Source organism: Aotus nancymaae, unplaced genomic scaffold (assembly GCF_030222135.1).
Source record: "Aotus nancymaae isolate 86718 unplaced genomic scaffold, 86718_ANA_hifiasm-v0.15.2.pri h1tg000124l, whole genome shotgun sequence".
Classification (NCBI taxonomy): Eukaryota; Metazoa; Chordata; class Mammalia; order Primates; family Aotidae; genus Aotus; species Aotus nancymaae.
Window position 1 is genome coordinate 1,981,019 of NW_026988539.1, and position 16,053 is coordinate 1,997,071.

Here is a 16,053-nt window from a genome sequence, read left to right on the forward strand (position 1 = left end):
GTTAGGTTTCCTGCCCTCTCCTCCCTCGAAAGGCGCCTGGGCGTAGCATCTTGGAAAGTAAGGCCACACCCCACAGACCTGAGCCTGTCTGACCCCCGGGTCCCGGTGAGGCGCAGACTGCAGCCGAGGTCTGCACGCGCTTCGCAGCGCAGATGGAATGCCTGCCGGGTGTCAGGCGCTGCCGTGGGTGCGAACGTCCCTTTGCTGCGCGGCTGGCCTTACAGTGCATGGGGTGGGGATCAGTGCCGCGGAGCCGGAGGGCGGCAGAGGAGACCCTGGGAGCTGACATTTGAGCAAAGACCCGGAAAAAAGCCACGCGGGCGTCGCGGGAGGGGCACCGGCCCCGGTGCAGACGCCCGGAGCGGAGAGAGCGCCTGGAGAGCCCCGGGAACAGTGGGGACAGGCGTCTGCAGTACCGTGAGGGGACAGGACGATAAGCAAGGGAAGCTCTGAAGGAAACGAGGGCCTTGGCAGCTTTGAATGGCGAGGAGGGCCTCGGCCCTGCCCCGCTCCGGCCACGCTCCTCGTCTCTGCCGCCTGGGCTTGGCCCCGCCCCTCCAGAGCCCCGCCCCTCTTGCCCCGCCCCCGTGCTGGGCCCCGCCCATCGGCTGGGCCTAGTTTGTCTCTCAGCGGCTACCGTCGCCCGGGCTGCCGCCCGCCGAGTGCGTAGCCTTACGCCGCTGCCGCTGCCGCGCCCCGCCCCACGTGCCGTGCGTGCCGTGCGTGAGCGTGCGTGGGCGCGTCGGCCGGCGAGGGAGCAGCAAACGGCCGGCGGCGGGCGCCGCGCAGGGGGCGGGCAGCGCGGAGTAGGCGGCGGCGGCCATGGCCGAGGCGTCGCCTCAGCCCGGACGGTACTTCTGCCACTGCTGCTCCGTGGAGATCGTCCCGCGCCTGCCGGTGAGACCCGGGCCGGGGCGGCGGGCGGTGGGGTCTGTTCCGCAGGCCTGAGGCAAGGCCCGGCCCGGGATGGAGGTCGCCGGCGCCCGCTCCTCGCGCGAGGTGGTCGCGACTGGGGAACTGAGGGTCGGGGCAGCGCCGGCCCAGGGTGGATCCGCGGGGAGCCCGGGCGGTGCGGGCGCGAATCCCGTCCTATACATGCGGGAAACTGAGGCCCGGAAGGGGGGAGGCGGGGCCTGGCCGGGGCGGCGCAGTGGGGTCGGGTGACCCCACGTCCGCTGCCTTCTCGACCCGAGGGGCCGCGGGGACCCCAGGTGGGACCCCTCCCCCGAACTCGGTGAGGCTGGTTTTGTAAACGGAGAAAGTGAGGCGAGCAGAGGGTATTGCCCAGGGGCGCGGCGCGGGGCACGGGCCGGGCCTGGGGGAGCGCAGACCCCGAGAATAACGCCAGGGGACGCCCGCCGAGCGCGCGGTCGGGGGCGCCACTGCCTCGTGGAGCCCTGGCCGCCCCCTGGGAGTCAGGCCCAGGCCCGGAAGGCTCCAGGCACCGTCCCGGGGTCCGACCGCGGCCCGCCGGCAGGGCTTTGTGACCGGAGCCTGCGTTCTTCCCCTCCCGCGGCTTGGTGGAGCAGCCCACCCCTTCTCGAGGTGTTTACAGCCACCCCTCGCCCAAGGGGACCCCGGGCCTGGGTGTTCTGAGTGTCACTTCCTGCTCATTTAGGGCGATGTTTCCCACGCGGACCTGATGTCACCTTGGGGGGGAGGTGGGAGCGGTGCTCGTGGAAGGTGCCATTTCCAGGCCCCTTCTCCGGGGTTTCGGAGTCAGCAGGTCTGGAACGGGCTCGGCAGTTGGCGTTTCTATTATTATTTTTAGGGACAGGGTCTCACTGTGTGGCCCAGGCTGGTCTTGAACTCCTGGGCTCAAGTGATCCTCCTGCCTCGGCCTCCCAAAGCGCTGGGATTACAGTTGTGAGCCACCGTGCCCGGCGGTGGTTTCCCTTTCTCAGGCTAATGTGGAAAGTGGTGATTTTGTCGAGCCACGCTTGCAGATGGGGAAACTGAGGCCCGTGGTGGCTCAGCAGAAAAGCGGCAGAGCCTGCTTAGTCGGGAGCTGCCTGGCCAACTTGAGGGGAGCAGGTGCAGGAGGTGGAGGGGTGTCTGGACTCCCTACCCTGTGCCCACGGGAAGAGGCTGCAGGCGTTGAGGATTTTCTGAGCTCTCTCTGTGCGTTACCACCCTGCTGTTGCTATGCTTTGACCCGTTAGAGGTGCCCAAGCCCTCCAGAAGCAATAGCGTTCCCTGGGAGCGGAGACCCAGGAAGGGGCTGGAGGGAGTCAGGAGAAGCGGCTTGTGTCTTGGTCACGGAGGAGGAACCAGTGCTAGAGTTGGGGCATGGCTGGAGAACGGTGACACAGCCCAGGAGTGGAGAGAGTAGAGAGGTGTGGCTTCCTCTCTGCTGAAGCCACAGGGCTTCCCCTCCCCAGCAGGAGGAACAAACCAAGTGAAATCCTGGGTGCGGGGTGAAGATTAGGGAGCCGAGGCTGAGCCTTGTCTTGCTCCTGTGCCTCCCAGGGGTCTCACTCCTGCCTCTTCCTGTTTCCTGTGCACCCTGGCCGTGACAGAAGGGGTTGGTTGCCTGACAGCCTGCCTGCTGGGGTGAGTTTCAGGGCAGCCCCTCACAGCTGTGTGAGCCCTGGGACAGGTCCTGGGAAGCCCCTGGAAAGCCTGGAGTCGTGGCTGTTGGAGGCGGCCAGCTGGGCATCCACAAAGCAGCCCTGACCTGCTGACACTTAGCTGCTCTGGGAGCCTGCACAGGGCTGGATCCTGGTGTGGTGGAGCCACTTCCTGGCCCTGTGGCCTTGGACAAGGAGGACCCTGACCTCTTCCGACTGTCACTGGGCCTGGGGAGGACCTTCCTTTAGTCACGGGAACTCAGTGGTGTCTGGTAGTCCTGGTCTGTACTCTCACGGAATTTATACGCTGGCCAGGGAGCCAGCATTGAACAGCGATTGACAAATATTTAATCACGAACGTTGGTAAATAACTGCAGGGAGGGGGTGCGGGGGTGGGGGGAGTGCCTGTCTTCACCCTGCAGTGATCCCGAGGGCACCTGCTTGTGCCTTTGGAGCAGGACATAACAAGGTGCCAGCAGACAGTGTGGCAGTGTCAGGACTTCATTGTACAGGGCAAGACTCTGTCTCTACAAGACATTAAAACAACAATTAGTGGGGTGTGTTGTTGTTGCACGCCTGGAGTCCCAGCTACTTTCGGGGCTGCGATGGGAGGAGCGCTTGAGCCTGGGAGGTGGAGGCTGCATGGAGCCGTGACGGTGCCACCACATTCCAGCCTGAGTGACGAGCAAGATACTGTCTCAAAAAGAAAAAGAAAAACGAATTTTCTGTGCTAGGAGGTGGGTGCACCTGTTGTTCTGGGTCAGGAAGGCTGCTCCAAATCTGGTAATGGGGAAAGTCCCCAGCCACCACCAGCACCCTCGAAGTGGGCGTCTCTGCCGGTTTCTCTCTGAGAAACCCTGTCTCTGCCGGGCGTCTCTCCTCGGGGCGTCTCTCTCCTCAGACTCTTGCCCCGAGGCTGAGTCTGAGGCAGCGCCACTGCTGCTGAGACACCTAGGCTGGTGTCAGGAAGCTCCTACGGGCCTCTGACATGGAGGGGACTGGCTGCCGGGGGCTGAGTGCCTGTGTGTGGTGGCTTCTCCCAGGCAGCTGGGCAGTTGCAGGCCTCCATTGCCATTCTGGCTCTGGGATCAGGCTGAGGCCCTGAGCGGCTGGGCCACTCTGATCTGGGCAGCCTTGGCCTCAGTCTCCTACCTGCCAGGCGTGTTTGGTGATGCGATCCCCTCCCGTGGCATCCGGTGGGTGCATGTGCAGAGTGGCTGGCACCTGGCCACTCTCCTGGCGGCTCGTCGTGAGGGCGCCCTGAGCGGAGAGCTGCATTTGCAGTCGGCGGCTCTGACAGTTGTCCCCATGAAAGGCAGTGATGGTCGGGTGCGGTGGCTCATGCCTGTAATCCCAGCACTTTGAGAGGCTGAGGTGGGTGGATCACTTGAGGTCAGGAATTCCAGACCATCCTGGCCAACATGGTGAAACCCCCTCTCTATTAAAAATGCAAAAAATTAGCTGGCGTGGTGGCAGGCAACTGCAATCCCAGCTACTCCAGAGGCTAAAACAGGAGAACTGCTTGGATCCAGGAGGCAGAGGTTGCAGTGAGCCGAGATCGTGCCACTGCGCTCAAGCCTGGGTGACAGAGGGAGACTGTCTCAAAAAAAAGAAAGGCGATGACAAGAGCCTCTGGGTGTCTGAGCAAAGAAGCCTCAGCTGGAGTGAGGCGTGTGGCTGCGGTACCGTGGCTGTGGGGTGCGGGCGAGAGTGCCCCGTGGGCAGGGACTCGCTGAGCGCACTGAGGCCCCGGTAGCCGAGTGGGCGTGGGTGGTGGCCCTGGGTGCCGGCCTCAGCCCTGAATTCCCTGTCTCCAGGTTGTCCCTAGGGCAGTCCCAGCACTGCCTGCCCACCGCCCTCCCCCAGTACCTGCGCGGTCTGCAGTGTCCCTGAGTGGTGGTGAGAGGACAGCGGGGTGCCAGGTCCTGCTGCCCACAGTGGCGGGGAAGAGCTGGCGTGGGCGGGGAGCCTCCCGGAAGCGAAGGCTGCTGCACCCTGTGTCACTATTGGCGCTGGGCAGGAAGTCTCCCCAGCTGCCCCCTCTCCCCTGCCCTGCAACCCACCCTGTCTTTTCCTCACACCTGCGGTGGCCTGGCCCTCCCGGGCCTCCTGAGCAGCCCTGGCCACAATCTTCAGATGATGGCCCAAGTCCTCCCAGGCTGTGCAGTGTCTGTCTCTGGCTACCACCTGCTCTGTGTGTCTGCGGTTGTGGCAGACACTGTGACGGTGACTTCCGGCCAGCACCCTGGAGTGGCTCCACGTGGCTGGGTTCTCGGGAACTGGCTCCCAACAGCATCCTGTGAGCATGGAGCCTGGCATTGGGATTGGGTGCTAGCAATACCCAGGGAAGCTATGGATGTTGGCCCCACCCTCTTGGGCAGGCTGGCGCAGGGGTCTGTGTCAGGCGGGTGCTGAATTTCCTCCCACTTGGAACTCTGCCACCACAAAGACCTTCCTCTGAGCCTCCGCCAAGCTGTAGCACCCAAGCACTGGCACATACGGGCACATGTGGGGTCCCGGTCCCTATGGCAGTTCCTGAAGCTGCCTGGGAAGAAGGAGAAGGCAGAGTTCCAGGCCTGGGCCTAGGCACCTCTGGGATGTGAGGCGGAGCCCCCACAGGCCCCAGCAGGTCCAGGCAGCGGCTTCGCTCATGCCTCCTCCGTCCAGCCCGTCCCAGGAGGCCCAGGGACAGACGGTGTGAGTATGGGGTATGGTGGCAGCTGCTGGGGCGGGAAGGAAGGGGTGCAAGGCGCCGCGCGTGCCCATGCCTCTGGGGCTGTGGGGCCCACACACCAGATCAGCTGAGAAGCTCTGGCATCCTGTAGGAAAGCAGGCTCCTGCCGAGGGCTGCGCCGTGACCTTCCCTGGGGCCTCCTGATGCGCACAGCTGCCTGAGGGGCCTGCTGCCCACGGGGCCTGAGTCACCGTCGCTGGGCAGTCATCTGGGGCCAGCAATTTCCCCAGCCCACTCTCTCCACGTGCCTGGCCCTGGGCCCTCAGGACGTGCAGGCCCTATGGATGAAAGGCCCCTGCTGCCCTGCCGGGTCCCACCCGGGGATGCGGTGGTGGCTCTCCCAGGGCTGTGCGGTGGAGGCCGGCTCCTCCTACCCTTGCTGCCTGGCCAGCTGTCGCTATGGTGACGATGTGGGGAGATCTGGTCTCCTCCACCTGTCCTCCAAGGGAGAGGTGAACAGATTCACTCCTGGGAGCCGTCCTCTGCTAGCGCCAGAGGCTCCAGTGGGGCTTCTGTGGGGGCCCCCAGTGCACACCGCCCCCAGGAGAAGGTGGAGCAGCTCCTCATCTGGGCCCCCTTGCCTGGGCACTTCTACCTGTGGCCTCTGTGGTCTGGTATGACACCGAGCCGTCTCTGGGCTGTGCCCTTGGAGGAAGAGGGTGGCTGGAGACCCCAGGTGCAGCGCCTCCCACCACCTGCAAGCAGAGACTCAGTTTCCACCCTGGGCATCTGCGATCCACCTGTCACCAGCCTCGGTTCTGGTCTTTGGTGGCCCTGGAGGGGCTGGCCGGGGGCCTGAGGGACAGAGCCCAGGAGTTGGGTGGCAACCCTTGGTGTCCTTGATGACAGCCGGATTTTAGACACGAGTGAGTGTCGAGGCCTTCTTCCATGACAAGGTGGAGGCTTGGAGCAAAGAGGTGACCTTTGAACCCCCCGGGGTGGGTATTCCAGCAGCAGGCGGATGTGCGCAGGCCCTGACCGCGGAGTCGGTGCTGCAGGGAGGGTTCTGGGCAGCACGGTGGCACCAGGTCCTACGGCTGCTGTGGGTGGGACAGCTGGGGCAGAGAAGTGTGCGTGTGGCCAGGTCGGGCTGTCTCGAGTGGCAGTGCGGGTGGCGGCCAACAGGATAGAAAACCAGGTGATGTGCAGGGGCTGAGCTCGGCACGGCAGGGCCTCTGAGCGTGTGCGGGGCCCTCACGAGTGCTGTGCGGGGCTCCGCACTTGTCCGGGAGAGATTGGGGGCTGGGGCTGGCAAGCCCGGTTCCTCAGAGGGAGATGGCTTCTCCCTCAGGTCCTTCCGGGGCTGCCCATCCCGGTGGATGCACCTGGCAGGAGAGACAGCGGTCTGGGTGGCGGCACAGCTGACACGTCCTGTCCTGAGTGGGGGCCGGCGCAGCTGCTCCAGGTCGACTGGGTGGTGCTAGCCTTGGGAGCCAGCCGTGCAGGGAAAGCCTGTGCCCTGAGCCCACCACGCCAGTCCCAGAGATCCACGCGGGCCATGGAGTGGCCCTGGGCTCCCGGTCGGCTGGCGGGCGGACGCCTGCAGACCCTCGGCCCAGAGGAGCCCTGATAAACCTGACATCAGCAGAAACCAGGGGTTCAGATTTGACTGCGAAGTCTCAACATAGTTAAATAGGGGCATCTAAGTCCTGACACCCTAAACTCACCCCCAAGAAACCTATGCCTGGGGGGAGTTGCCACAGCCACTGTGACAGAGCCGCCCCTGCTTCCGAGCACAGGGCTGTGGGTGGTGGGTGCTGGCTCGCCTCTGGCTTGCTTCTTTCTCTTCTTTCTCTCTTTTTCCTTTCTCTTTTTGTTTCTTTCTCTTTCTCCTTTTTTTCTCTTTCTTCTGTTTCTATCTTTTTTTTTTTTTTTGGAGACAGAGTCTTGCTCTGTCACCCAGGCTGGAGTGCAATGGTACAGTCTCAGCTCACTGCATCCTCCGCTTCCCGGGTTCAAGCGATTCTCCTGCCTCAGCCTCCTGAGTAGCTGGGATTACAGGCATGTGTCACCATGTCCAGCTAATTAGTAGAGACAGGGTTTTACCATGTTGGCCAGGCTGGTCTCGAACTCTTAACCTCAAGGGATTTGCTCACCTTGGCTTCCCAAAGTGCTGGGATTACAGGTGTGAGCCACCGTGCCTGGCCCTTTCTTTTTCTTTTGGAGACGCTGCCTCACTCTGTTGCGTCCGTCTCGACTCACTGCAGCCTCTACCTCCCGGGTTCAAGCGATCCGACCACCTCAGCCTCCCTAGTAGCTGGGACCACTGGGCCTACTTATTCTAATAGCTTTATTTTGATATTTTCACACACCGTACAATCCACCTGTTTAAAATGTTTGTAGTTTATTCATAAAGTTGTACAACCACCACCACAGTCCAATTCCAGAGCGTTCTCATCACCCCAAAAAGAGACCAGCTTTGTTCCTATCGGCCGTCACTCCCCTTCTGTCTCTGGACGTTTCATAGAAACGGGACCACACACCGCGAAACCTTCTGAAGCCTTCTGTGTCTGGCGTCCCTCACTGGGCGGGACATCCTCAGGTGTGCCACCCCCCACCGCCCCGCCAGGGTCTCAGCCTCGCTCTTCTCCGTGCTTGAGCCTGTTTTATGCTGTTTCCACCTGCTGGTGATATTGAGAACTGCGCTGCTGTGAACATCCACTGCCAGTTTTGGTGACGAGTGTCTTCTTCCTCTGACGTGTACCTGGAGGGAAAATGCTGGGTCGTGGGGTAATCCCATCTCGGGGACTTCCGGGCTCCCAGCAGGCCTGGATGGGGTTGCGCGCCTCCTCCTCACTGGCCGGCTCCACGGGACTTGTGGTGGGAGCTGCTTTTCCGGTGTATGTTTTGGAGGTGTGCCCCTTACGTGTCCTTTGCCTGATTTTAGTTGGGTTGTCTGTTTCTCTTTTTCTTTCTTTTTAGAGGCAGGGTCTTGCTCTGTCACCCAGCTATAGTGCAGGAGTGGGACCACAGCTCACTCCCGCCTCAACTTCCTGGACTCAGGCGATCCTCCTGCCTCCCCCTCCGTAGTAGCTGGAACTACAGGGACACCCCAGCACATCCAGCTCGTGTTTTTTGTAGACATGGGGTTTGGCCATACTGATCTCAAGCTCCTGACCTCAAATGATCTCCCCACCTCAGCTTCCCAAGGTGCTCGGATCGCAGGCGTCTTGCTACGCCCAGCCAGCATGTCTCTCTTGTTTGTCTTTGAGACAGAGTCTCATTCTGTCTCCCAGGCTGGAGTGCAGTAGCTCGATCTCGGCTCACTGCAACCTCTGCCTCCCGGTTTTAGTGATTTTCTTGCCTCAGCCTCCTGAGTAGCTGGGATTACAGGCTCGTGCCACCGTGCCCAGCTAATTTTTGTATTTTTAGTGGAGACAGGCTTTCACCACGTTGGTCAGACTGGTCTGGAACTCCTGACCTCATGAGCCACCCACCTTGGCCTCCCAAAGTGCTGAGATTACAGGCGTGAGCCACCGTGCCCGACCACTTTTTTTTTTTTTTTTTTTTGAGACAGAGTCTCACTGTCACCCAGGCTAGAATGCAATGGTGCAGTCTTGGCTCACTCCCAGGTTCAAGTGATTCTCCTGCCTCAGCCTCCTGAGTAGTTGGGATAACAGGTGTGCGCAACCGCACCCAGCTAATTTTTATATTTTTAGTAGAGATGGGGTTTCACTATGTTGGCCAGGCTGGTCTTGAACTCTTGACCTTAGGTGATCCACCCACCTTGGCCTCTCACAGGTGTGAGACGTCACACCCGGACAGCACTTTTTATATATTGTAGATAACGTCTTGTCACCCTCCTCTCTTCTCCCCGCATGCTGGGTTCGTGTGCTCCTGGGGTCCTTTGCTCACCCGGCCTCAGCCCCTTCTACCCGCCCAGCCTGTGCTTCAGCGGCAGGAACAGTGAGGCGGCCATGGCGCAGTGTGGGCTGCAGGACCCAGCTATTGGCGCTCCCCTTGGGCACTGCCCTCCAAGCCCCCATTTTGCCCCAGAGTCAGCGGGTGAGGCTGGGATCTTGCTTGCTGGAGAGGGGACCACAGCTGGCCAAGTTCCAATCACCAAGAAACTTGTGTCCCCAGAGCCTGGGGTCCCCCACGGAACCTGCATCTTCAGACCCTGGGGTCCCCGTGGAACCTGCATTCAAAGCCTGGGGTTCCCGTGGAACCTGCATCTCAGAGCCTGGGGTCCCCGTGGAACCTGCATCTCAGAGCCTGGAGTTCCCCATGAAACCTGCATCCCCAGAGCCTGAGGTCCCCATGGAACCTGCATCCCCAGAGCCTGAGGTCCCCATGGAACCTGCATCCTAGAGCCTGAGGTTCGCCTTGGCTCCCCTCACAGCAGTGCCCCATGCACCATGGGAGCCTCCTCTCCCTGTTTTTGTCTGTGTTACCTGGGGATGACCTGGGGACCCCGGTGTGAGTCCCTGACGTGATGACAGGTGCTGTATAAGGCCGTTTTCACATTGCTGTAAGGAACACTTGAGACTGGTAATTTACAGAGAGATGTTGATGTGGCTTCCCGTTCTGCAGGCCACGTAGGAATCGTGGCGCTGGCATCTGCCTGGATCCTGCTAGGCTGGAGGCACCACATGCTTTTCAGCCCAGGTCCTACGAATGCTTGGCGTGCCCCCATCAGCAAAGGCCAAGCCGTCCGTGAGGGGCCCGCCCCGCAAGCTGGCGCCCCCAGCAGCCCTTCCAGCCCAGGGTGAGGTCTGCAGAGTACGGCATCCAAACTGCCATGTGGCCTGCTGGGCGAGGCTGTGGCTTGAGGCCAGTTCTGGGGAGCTGTGACCTTGGTTTTGGGGCTCACACACAGCTGTCTTCTGGCAACTTCTGGGACATCACTGTGTTGGCCTTGCGTTGGTCCTTGGCTCTAGGGGGACCTGGGGATGGGGTCTTGCACAGGTGTGACCAGCATGGGCGTGGCCTCCCCCCAGCCAGGGGAACGGGCTGTGTGGGGCTGCCAGAGCGTTTTGGAAATGCCACTCTGTGGTGTCCGGGCAGTGCCTCCTGTGCGAGGAGGTGCCAAGGCACTGGTGATGCCTGTCATGGTGGGGGCAGGTTGGGGTGGCCCAGATCACTGGGAGCCATAGCAGGGTCAGTTGGTGGCCGGCAGAGCCAGGTTTCCTCGGCCTTGTTGAGGGCCCCGCCCACCAGGACCCACAGATCGGAAGTGGCCCCTGCCTTCGAGCGCCTGGCCAGCCAGAGACCGCTGGGTCAAGAGCCCCTCCGTCCTCGCCCTTGAGGGGCTTTTGCAGGTGACCTTGAGGTGGTGCCGGGCGTTGCTGTGACCCAGCCTCCCGTTCTCCCCTGCAGGATTATATCTGCCCAAGATGCGAGTCTGGTTTCATCGAGGAGCTTCCGGAAGAGACCAGGTAATGCAGCCCCTTGTTCGAGAGGCTGGAAGAGCCGTCGTAGGGGTAGCAGGGCCCGCTGGGTCTGTGGCCAGCAGGGCCTGGTGCCCGTGGCTCTCAGAGCACTTTTCTCTGTGCAGGCAGCAGCACGCTGTTCCCGTCTGTGATGGCCGGGCCGGGGCCAGAGGGGAGGGCCGGTGACCTGTGGTCTGTGATGACCGGGCCAGGGCCCTGTGCAGCCACTCACTTCCCCCAGCCTCGGCGCCTGATCTGGTGACCCAGGCCCTCTGGGGTAGGGGCCATGGGGGCTCTGTGCACGTCCTCACACCCTGGAGGTTGTTGGGGTCTGCACCAGTTTATAGAGACACCTTGTGGATTACCGGCAAGGGAAGAAACGGCGGGTTATGGCGCCATATGCTGGTGTGAGGCCACCCACACACGTCAGGGTCGGCTCCACGTGGCGCTGTGGCGAGGGTGGCCCAGGGAACTCCCTAAGTCTGTGGTGTTTCCGTGGTGACTGCAGGGTTTCGTCCTGAGGTGGTGGTGGGCGGGAAGCTGTGCCGAGGACAATTTCTGCTTTTCCAACACAGGCATTTGAAGGGAGGGAGCGCCTGGCACGTGGGGGCCCGGGGTGGCTCTTTCTGCTGACACGCACTCTCTCCCCAGGAGCACAGAAAATGGTTCTGCCCCCTCCGCAGCCCCCACGGACCAGAGCCGGCCGCCTTTGGAGGTGAGTTGCCCACCCCACCCCCGCCGTGCTCCTGAGCCTGTCTGCCTTGCTCGGGGCCCGCCTCACCTCCCAGGGCTCTCCCTGTCCGCACAGCGGAGGAAATGTGTCCCTGCCGGGGGCCAGGGCCGGGGCTCACTGGTGGCCCGTGCTGCTTGGTTGGGCTGATGGTTTCTCAGGTGAAAGTGAAACTTTTGTCGAGGCGTCTCTGCCTGCGCCATCTCACACTAGCGGGGCAGGCTGTGCCCGATTCCCGCCTCCCTTTCTGTGTCTCCCTCCCACCCGGCACCCAGCAGGGCCCGGCGTGCTGTCTCCTTTGTATTTGTCCCCTGGCGCCCCCAGCAGACCGCACGAGCCTGAGCCCCCTTGGCCGCCCCGGCCGCTGAGCCTGCTCTGAGGTCACACCCACCTCTTCTCCCCAGAACGTGGATCAGCACCTGTTCACGCTGCCTCAGGGCTACGGACAGTTTGCTTTCGGCATCTTTGACGACAGCTTTGAGATCCCCACGTTCCCTCCCGGGGCGCAGGCTGACGACGGCAGGGACCCCGAGAGCCGGCGGGAGCGAGAGCACCAGTCCCGGCACCGGTACGGCGCCCGGCAGCCCCGCGCCCGCCTCACCACGCGGCGGGCCACCGGCCGACACGAAGGCGTCCCCACGCTGGAAGGGTGAGGGGGCCCCGGGGGTGGCCAAGAGGGCCCCACATTGTGAGGTTATAGGTTCCGGTGCTTAGAATCCAGCATGGGTTCCATGGAAGCCCGGCGTCATCCGCAGGCTCTCTTGAGAGACCTCTTGGCCAGGCGCTCCAGCGCCCCCCAACCCGGCCCCCATATTCTCCGAGAGCCTCGGGCTGTGTCCCATTGGGAGCACGGGCCCCACACGGCCCTTCGGAGACAGAAGTGTGCTGGTTCCGGGTGTGTGGGCTGACCACAGAGCGGGGCCCACGTGCATGGGAGGCTGCTGTCCACGTGCATATTGTCAAACGCTGTCCTGACCTTGGCCTGGACCAGAGCCTGGGGGACGTGGCTGGGCCCACTCCTGGTGGACCAGAGCCTGGGGGACGTGGCTGGGGCCCACTCCTGGTGGACCAGAGCCTGGGGGACGTCACTGGGGCCCACTCCTGGTGGACCAGAGCCTGGGGGACGTGGCTGGGCCCACTCTGGCTATTGATCCTTCTGTGGTTGCGTGTCTCACCTGCTGGAAAAGTCATCTTTAAAAGCGGCTAGTTTTGCCAGGCGTGTGGCTCAGCGCTGTGATCCCAGTGTTCTGGGAGGTCGAGGAGGGAGGATCGCTTGAGAACTGGCTTTCACGAGCAGCCTAGCAACATGGGGGGCCCTGTTTCTAACTTTAAAGAAGTAGGCGGGAGCGGTGGAGCTCTGCTGTGGCCCCAGCTTCTCAGGAGGCTGAGGCAGAGGATGAGCCCAGCAGGCCGGGGCTGCAGTGAGCCAAGATGGAGCCACTGCTCTCCAGCCTGGGCATCAGAGTGAGACCCTGTTCGTGATAAAACAAGTAAATAGAAGCTGATTTAGAAGCCGATGCTGGCTCTGCCCTTGGTGCCCACCACGACCTGGCAGGCCTGGCCCTCTCCTGTACGTGGGGCGTCCTCGCCCCATGACTGCCCCCTCTCTTCCAGGATCATCCAGCAGCTCGTTAACGGCATCATCACGCCCGCCACCATCCCCAGCCTGGGTCCTTGGTGAGTAGGTGGGGGCTCCTGTCTCCACCCCCAGCCGGTACCCCTGGTGAGTGGGGTGGGGGAGGCGCCTGCCCTAGCCGCCCATCAGCCACTCGAACCCCACCTTCCACCCCCAGGGGAGTTCTGCACTCAAACCCTATGGACTACGCCTGGGGGGCCAACGGCCTGGACGCCATCATCACACAGGTACAGTGTGGCCACCGCCCGGAGTGCCTGCTGGGTGCGGGGCTGGGCTGCCCAGACCCAAGAAGCCCCACAAGGTCAAGGGGGATCGGGCATGGAGGCACCTCTGGCCTTCCTCCTGCCGTTTCTGAGTCTTGGCAACCTTGGGGCTTCTCCTCCTGAGTTCACGCGGAGAAACACTATAGCAAAACCTCGCAGAGGACTCAGGCAGCCACACGGTCCCTCAGCCCTGACCTGGTTCCAAGCGTTGCCAGTCCCAGCCTCGCCGAGGGGCCCTTGGAGCATTTGGTCACTGGCGGGACCTGCCCCTCACAGCAGCCCACCCCACTCCGCCAGCGGGGACCCGGGAGCGGGGCAGTGCCACGTGGGTGCCACAGTGGCCTTCAGCCCAGGACAAACGTGGCCTCGGTGCTTTTGCAGGTTCTGCAGCCTCGAGTTTCCGAGCCCCGGGCCGGGCCCCTGAGGAGCTCCCGCACTCTCGCCTCTTGTCTTTCAGCTCCTCAATCAGTTTGAAAACACGGGCCCACCACCGGCAGATCAAGAGAAAATCCAGGCCCTCCCCACCGTCCCCGTCACCGAGGAGCACGTAGGTATGAGAGCCCAGTCGCACCGCCTCCGCTCTCAGGGTGTCTGTCTGCTTCTTTGAGACAGAGTCTCGCTCTGTCTCCCAGGCTGGGGTGCAGTGGCGCGATCTCAGCTCACAGCAACCTCCGCCTCCTGGGTTCAAGCGATTCTCCTGCCTCAGCCTCCCAAGTAGCTGGGACTACAGGCGCCTGCTGCCATGCCCGCCTCGTATTTATAATTTTAGTAGAGATGGGGTTTCACCATGATGGCCAGGCAGGTCTCAAACTCCTGACCTCAGGTGATCCGCCGCCTCGGCCTCTCAGAGTGCTGGGATCACCGGCATGAGCCACCGTGCCTGGCCTCGGGCATTTTTCTGAAGGTCGGCTTAGAGGAGAGGGTTCTGTCCAGGTCCCTCCAGCGGCCCAGGGGGCATACACAGTTTTTCCTCCCCTGGCTGAGCTTGGGGGTGGCCTCTGGCCGAGGCTGTGGAGAAACCTGCCCTGGAAGGCTTGGCAGGCCCCCACGCCACCGTGACCACACCCCCCCCACAGGCTCTGGGCTCGAGTGCCCCGTGTGCAAGGACGACTATGCGCTGGGCGAGCGCGTGCGGCAGCTGCCCTGCAACCACCTGTTCCACGACGGCTGCATCGTGCCCTGGCTGGAGCAGGTGAGTGTCCGCCCGCCCGCCCTCGCCGCCGCCGCCTGCCCGCTCTAACCCGCCCCTTCTCCCGCCCTTGCCTCTGTCCCTACAAAGCACGACAGCTGCCCCGTCTGCCGAAAAAGCCTCACGGGACAGAACACGGCCACGAACCCCCCGGGCCTGACTGGGGTGAGCTTCTCCTCGTCGTCCTCCTCCTCCTCCTCCAGCTCGCCCAGCAACGAGAACGCCACAAGTAACTCCTGAGCCCGCGGCGGCCGACACCCACCCCTGCCCGCGGCGCCCGAGGCTGCGGGGAAAGTGCGGGGCCTCTCCCCCCCACCCTCAGCCGGCGCCACGTGGCACCCACAGACCGGGTGCCCCAGCGGTGCCGCTCTTGGCTGGTCAGCACTGCAGGCCCGGCCTGTTCCAGGGCAAGACCCGGGCCCGGCTCACCGGCCCCCGGCTTGGGAAGGCGTGGGCCACACGGTCCCCTCTGGGGCACCCCAGCCTGCCCGTCCTCTGTCTAACCTCACCCTCTAAACATTCAGCGGTGGAAAGATTTTTATAATTTTAAATTATTACTGCTTTGAAATAAATGGACGTTTGAGCTCACATGGCGGCCATGCATGATCTGTGGCAAGATGGGACCCAGCTGCTCCCCCAGCGCTGCGAGTGCCGCCAGGACAGGCTGTGCGGGCCCCCGCCTCCGCCTCGGGGGCTCGGGACCATGAGGATGACCAGCAAAGTTAAAGAACAAAACTGCTCCAGCAGACTTTTTTAAAGGAAAAAATATGTGTATCTTGAAAGCTATTTAAAATACACCACTTAACAAAGAGAAGCAGGTGGCGTGGCGTGGCTTTCCTTCTGCGCCCGTGTGGCAGGAAAGGGCCACAGAGCTGCGAGGCTGGCTGGGCTCTGCACGGCTGCATCTGCCGCCAGGCATCTGTGCCTCCTGCAGGGCCTGCGGCTCGGGGCCCGGGGCTCACTAGCGAGCTCCCGAGCTTAGGCCCAGTAGGGCCGACCTGGCGACGTTCCGCAGGGTGGCAGTGTTGCTGGGCTGTGACATTTAAAACCAGAAACGCGAACCAGTGTTAAAGTGTCAGGGCCCAGCACCTCCACCTCACCCTTGGTCGCCCCTCCACCACTCGGGGACCGGGCCCCTTCTGAAGAGCCGGGCCTCGCTGCTCAGGGCGGTGGGATGCCTGACCTGGGGCGCAGGGGGCACGGGCACAGCTGGCGGGGCGTAGGGGTGTGTGGGCTCAGGGAGCCTAGGTGGTGGGTTCATCTCAGTTGCTGAAGATCCCACAATCCCGGGACCCAAGCATCAGGCAGTGTAGACGGGTAACAAAGAGGAGACTCCGCAGGACCACGCGTGTCCCCCGCTGTGGATTGCTCCTGTGAGTGGGAGGCACGTGCCCCCGTCCCCACCTGTACTCCAGAGACTCCTGCCCTCCGCTTCTCTCCATGGTCTTCACCGCCATGTCCCACGACGTGTCTGCGTCAGCCTCCTCGGCCAGGCAGCTCGGATCCCACCTGTCTGAACCGCGCCCTGGCAGCTTCTGGGCTTCTGCTGCTGAAACAGC

General features: G+C 62.8%; 1 protein-coding gene across 2 annotated transcripts; it reads left to right on the plus strand.

The window, feature by feature from the left end:
- Positions 1–784: 784 nt before the first annotated feature.
- On the plus strand, positions 785–15,082 carry RNF126 (ring finger protein 126). Of its 2 annotated transcripts, none has more exons than XM_012436354.3 (9): positions 785–897; positions 10,624–10,682; positions 11,328–11,391; positions 11,811–12,055; positions 13,021–13,083; positions 13,200–13,269; positions 13,763–13,856; positions 14,382–14,497; positions 14,585–15,082. In XM_012436354.3, the coding sequence occupies exons 1-9, from the start codon at positions 823–825 to the stop codon at positions 14,732–14,734; spliced, it is 936 nt and encodes a 311-aa protein (XP_012291777.1). In that variant the 5' UTR covers positions 785–822; the 3' UTR covers positions 14,735–15,082. The 2 variants fall into 2 exon arrangements, with proteins under 2 accessions (XP_012291777.1, XP_012291778.1); XM_012436355.3 differs by having other exon boundaries at positions 807–897; positions 11,811–11,974; positions 14,585–14,758.
- The last annotated feature ends 971 nt before the right edge of the window (positions 15,083–16,053 follow it).

Excerpts from the sequence above, each read along its gene's own strand:
- RNF126 (XM_012436354.3), top strand. The coding sequence starts at position 823 with ATGGCCGAGGCGTCGCCTCAGCCCGGACGGTACTTCTGCCACTGCTGC. Across the intron at positions 13,270-13,762 it reads TGGACGCCATCATCACACAG|CTCCTCAATCAGTTTGAAAA; the intron begins GTACAGTGTGGC and ends CTTGTCTTTCAG. Across the intron at positions 13,857-14,381 it reads CGTCACCGAGGAGCACGTAG|GCTCTGGGCTCGAGTGCCCC; the intron begins GTATGAGAGCCC and ends CCCCCCCCACAG.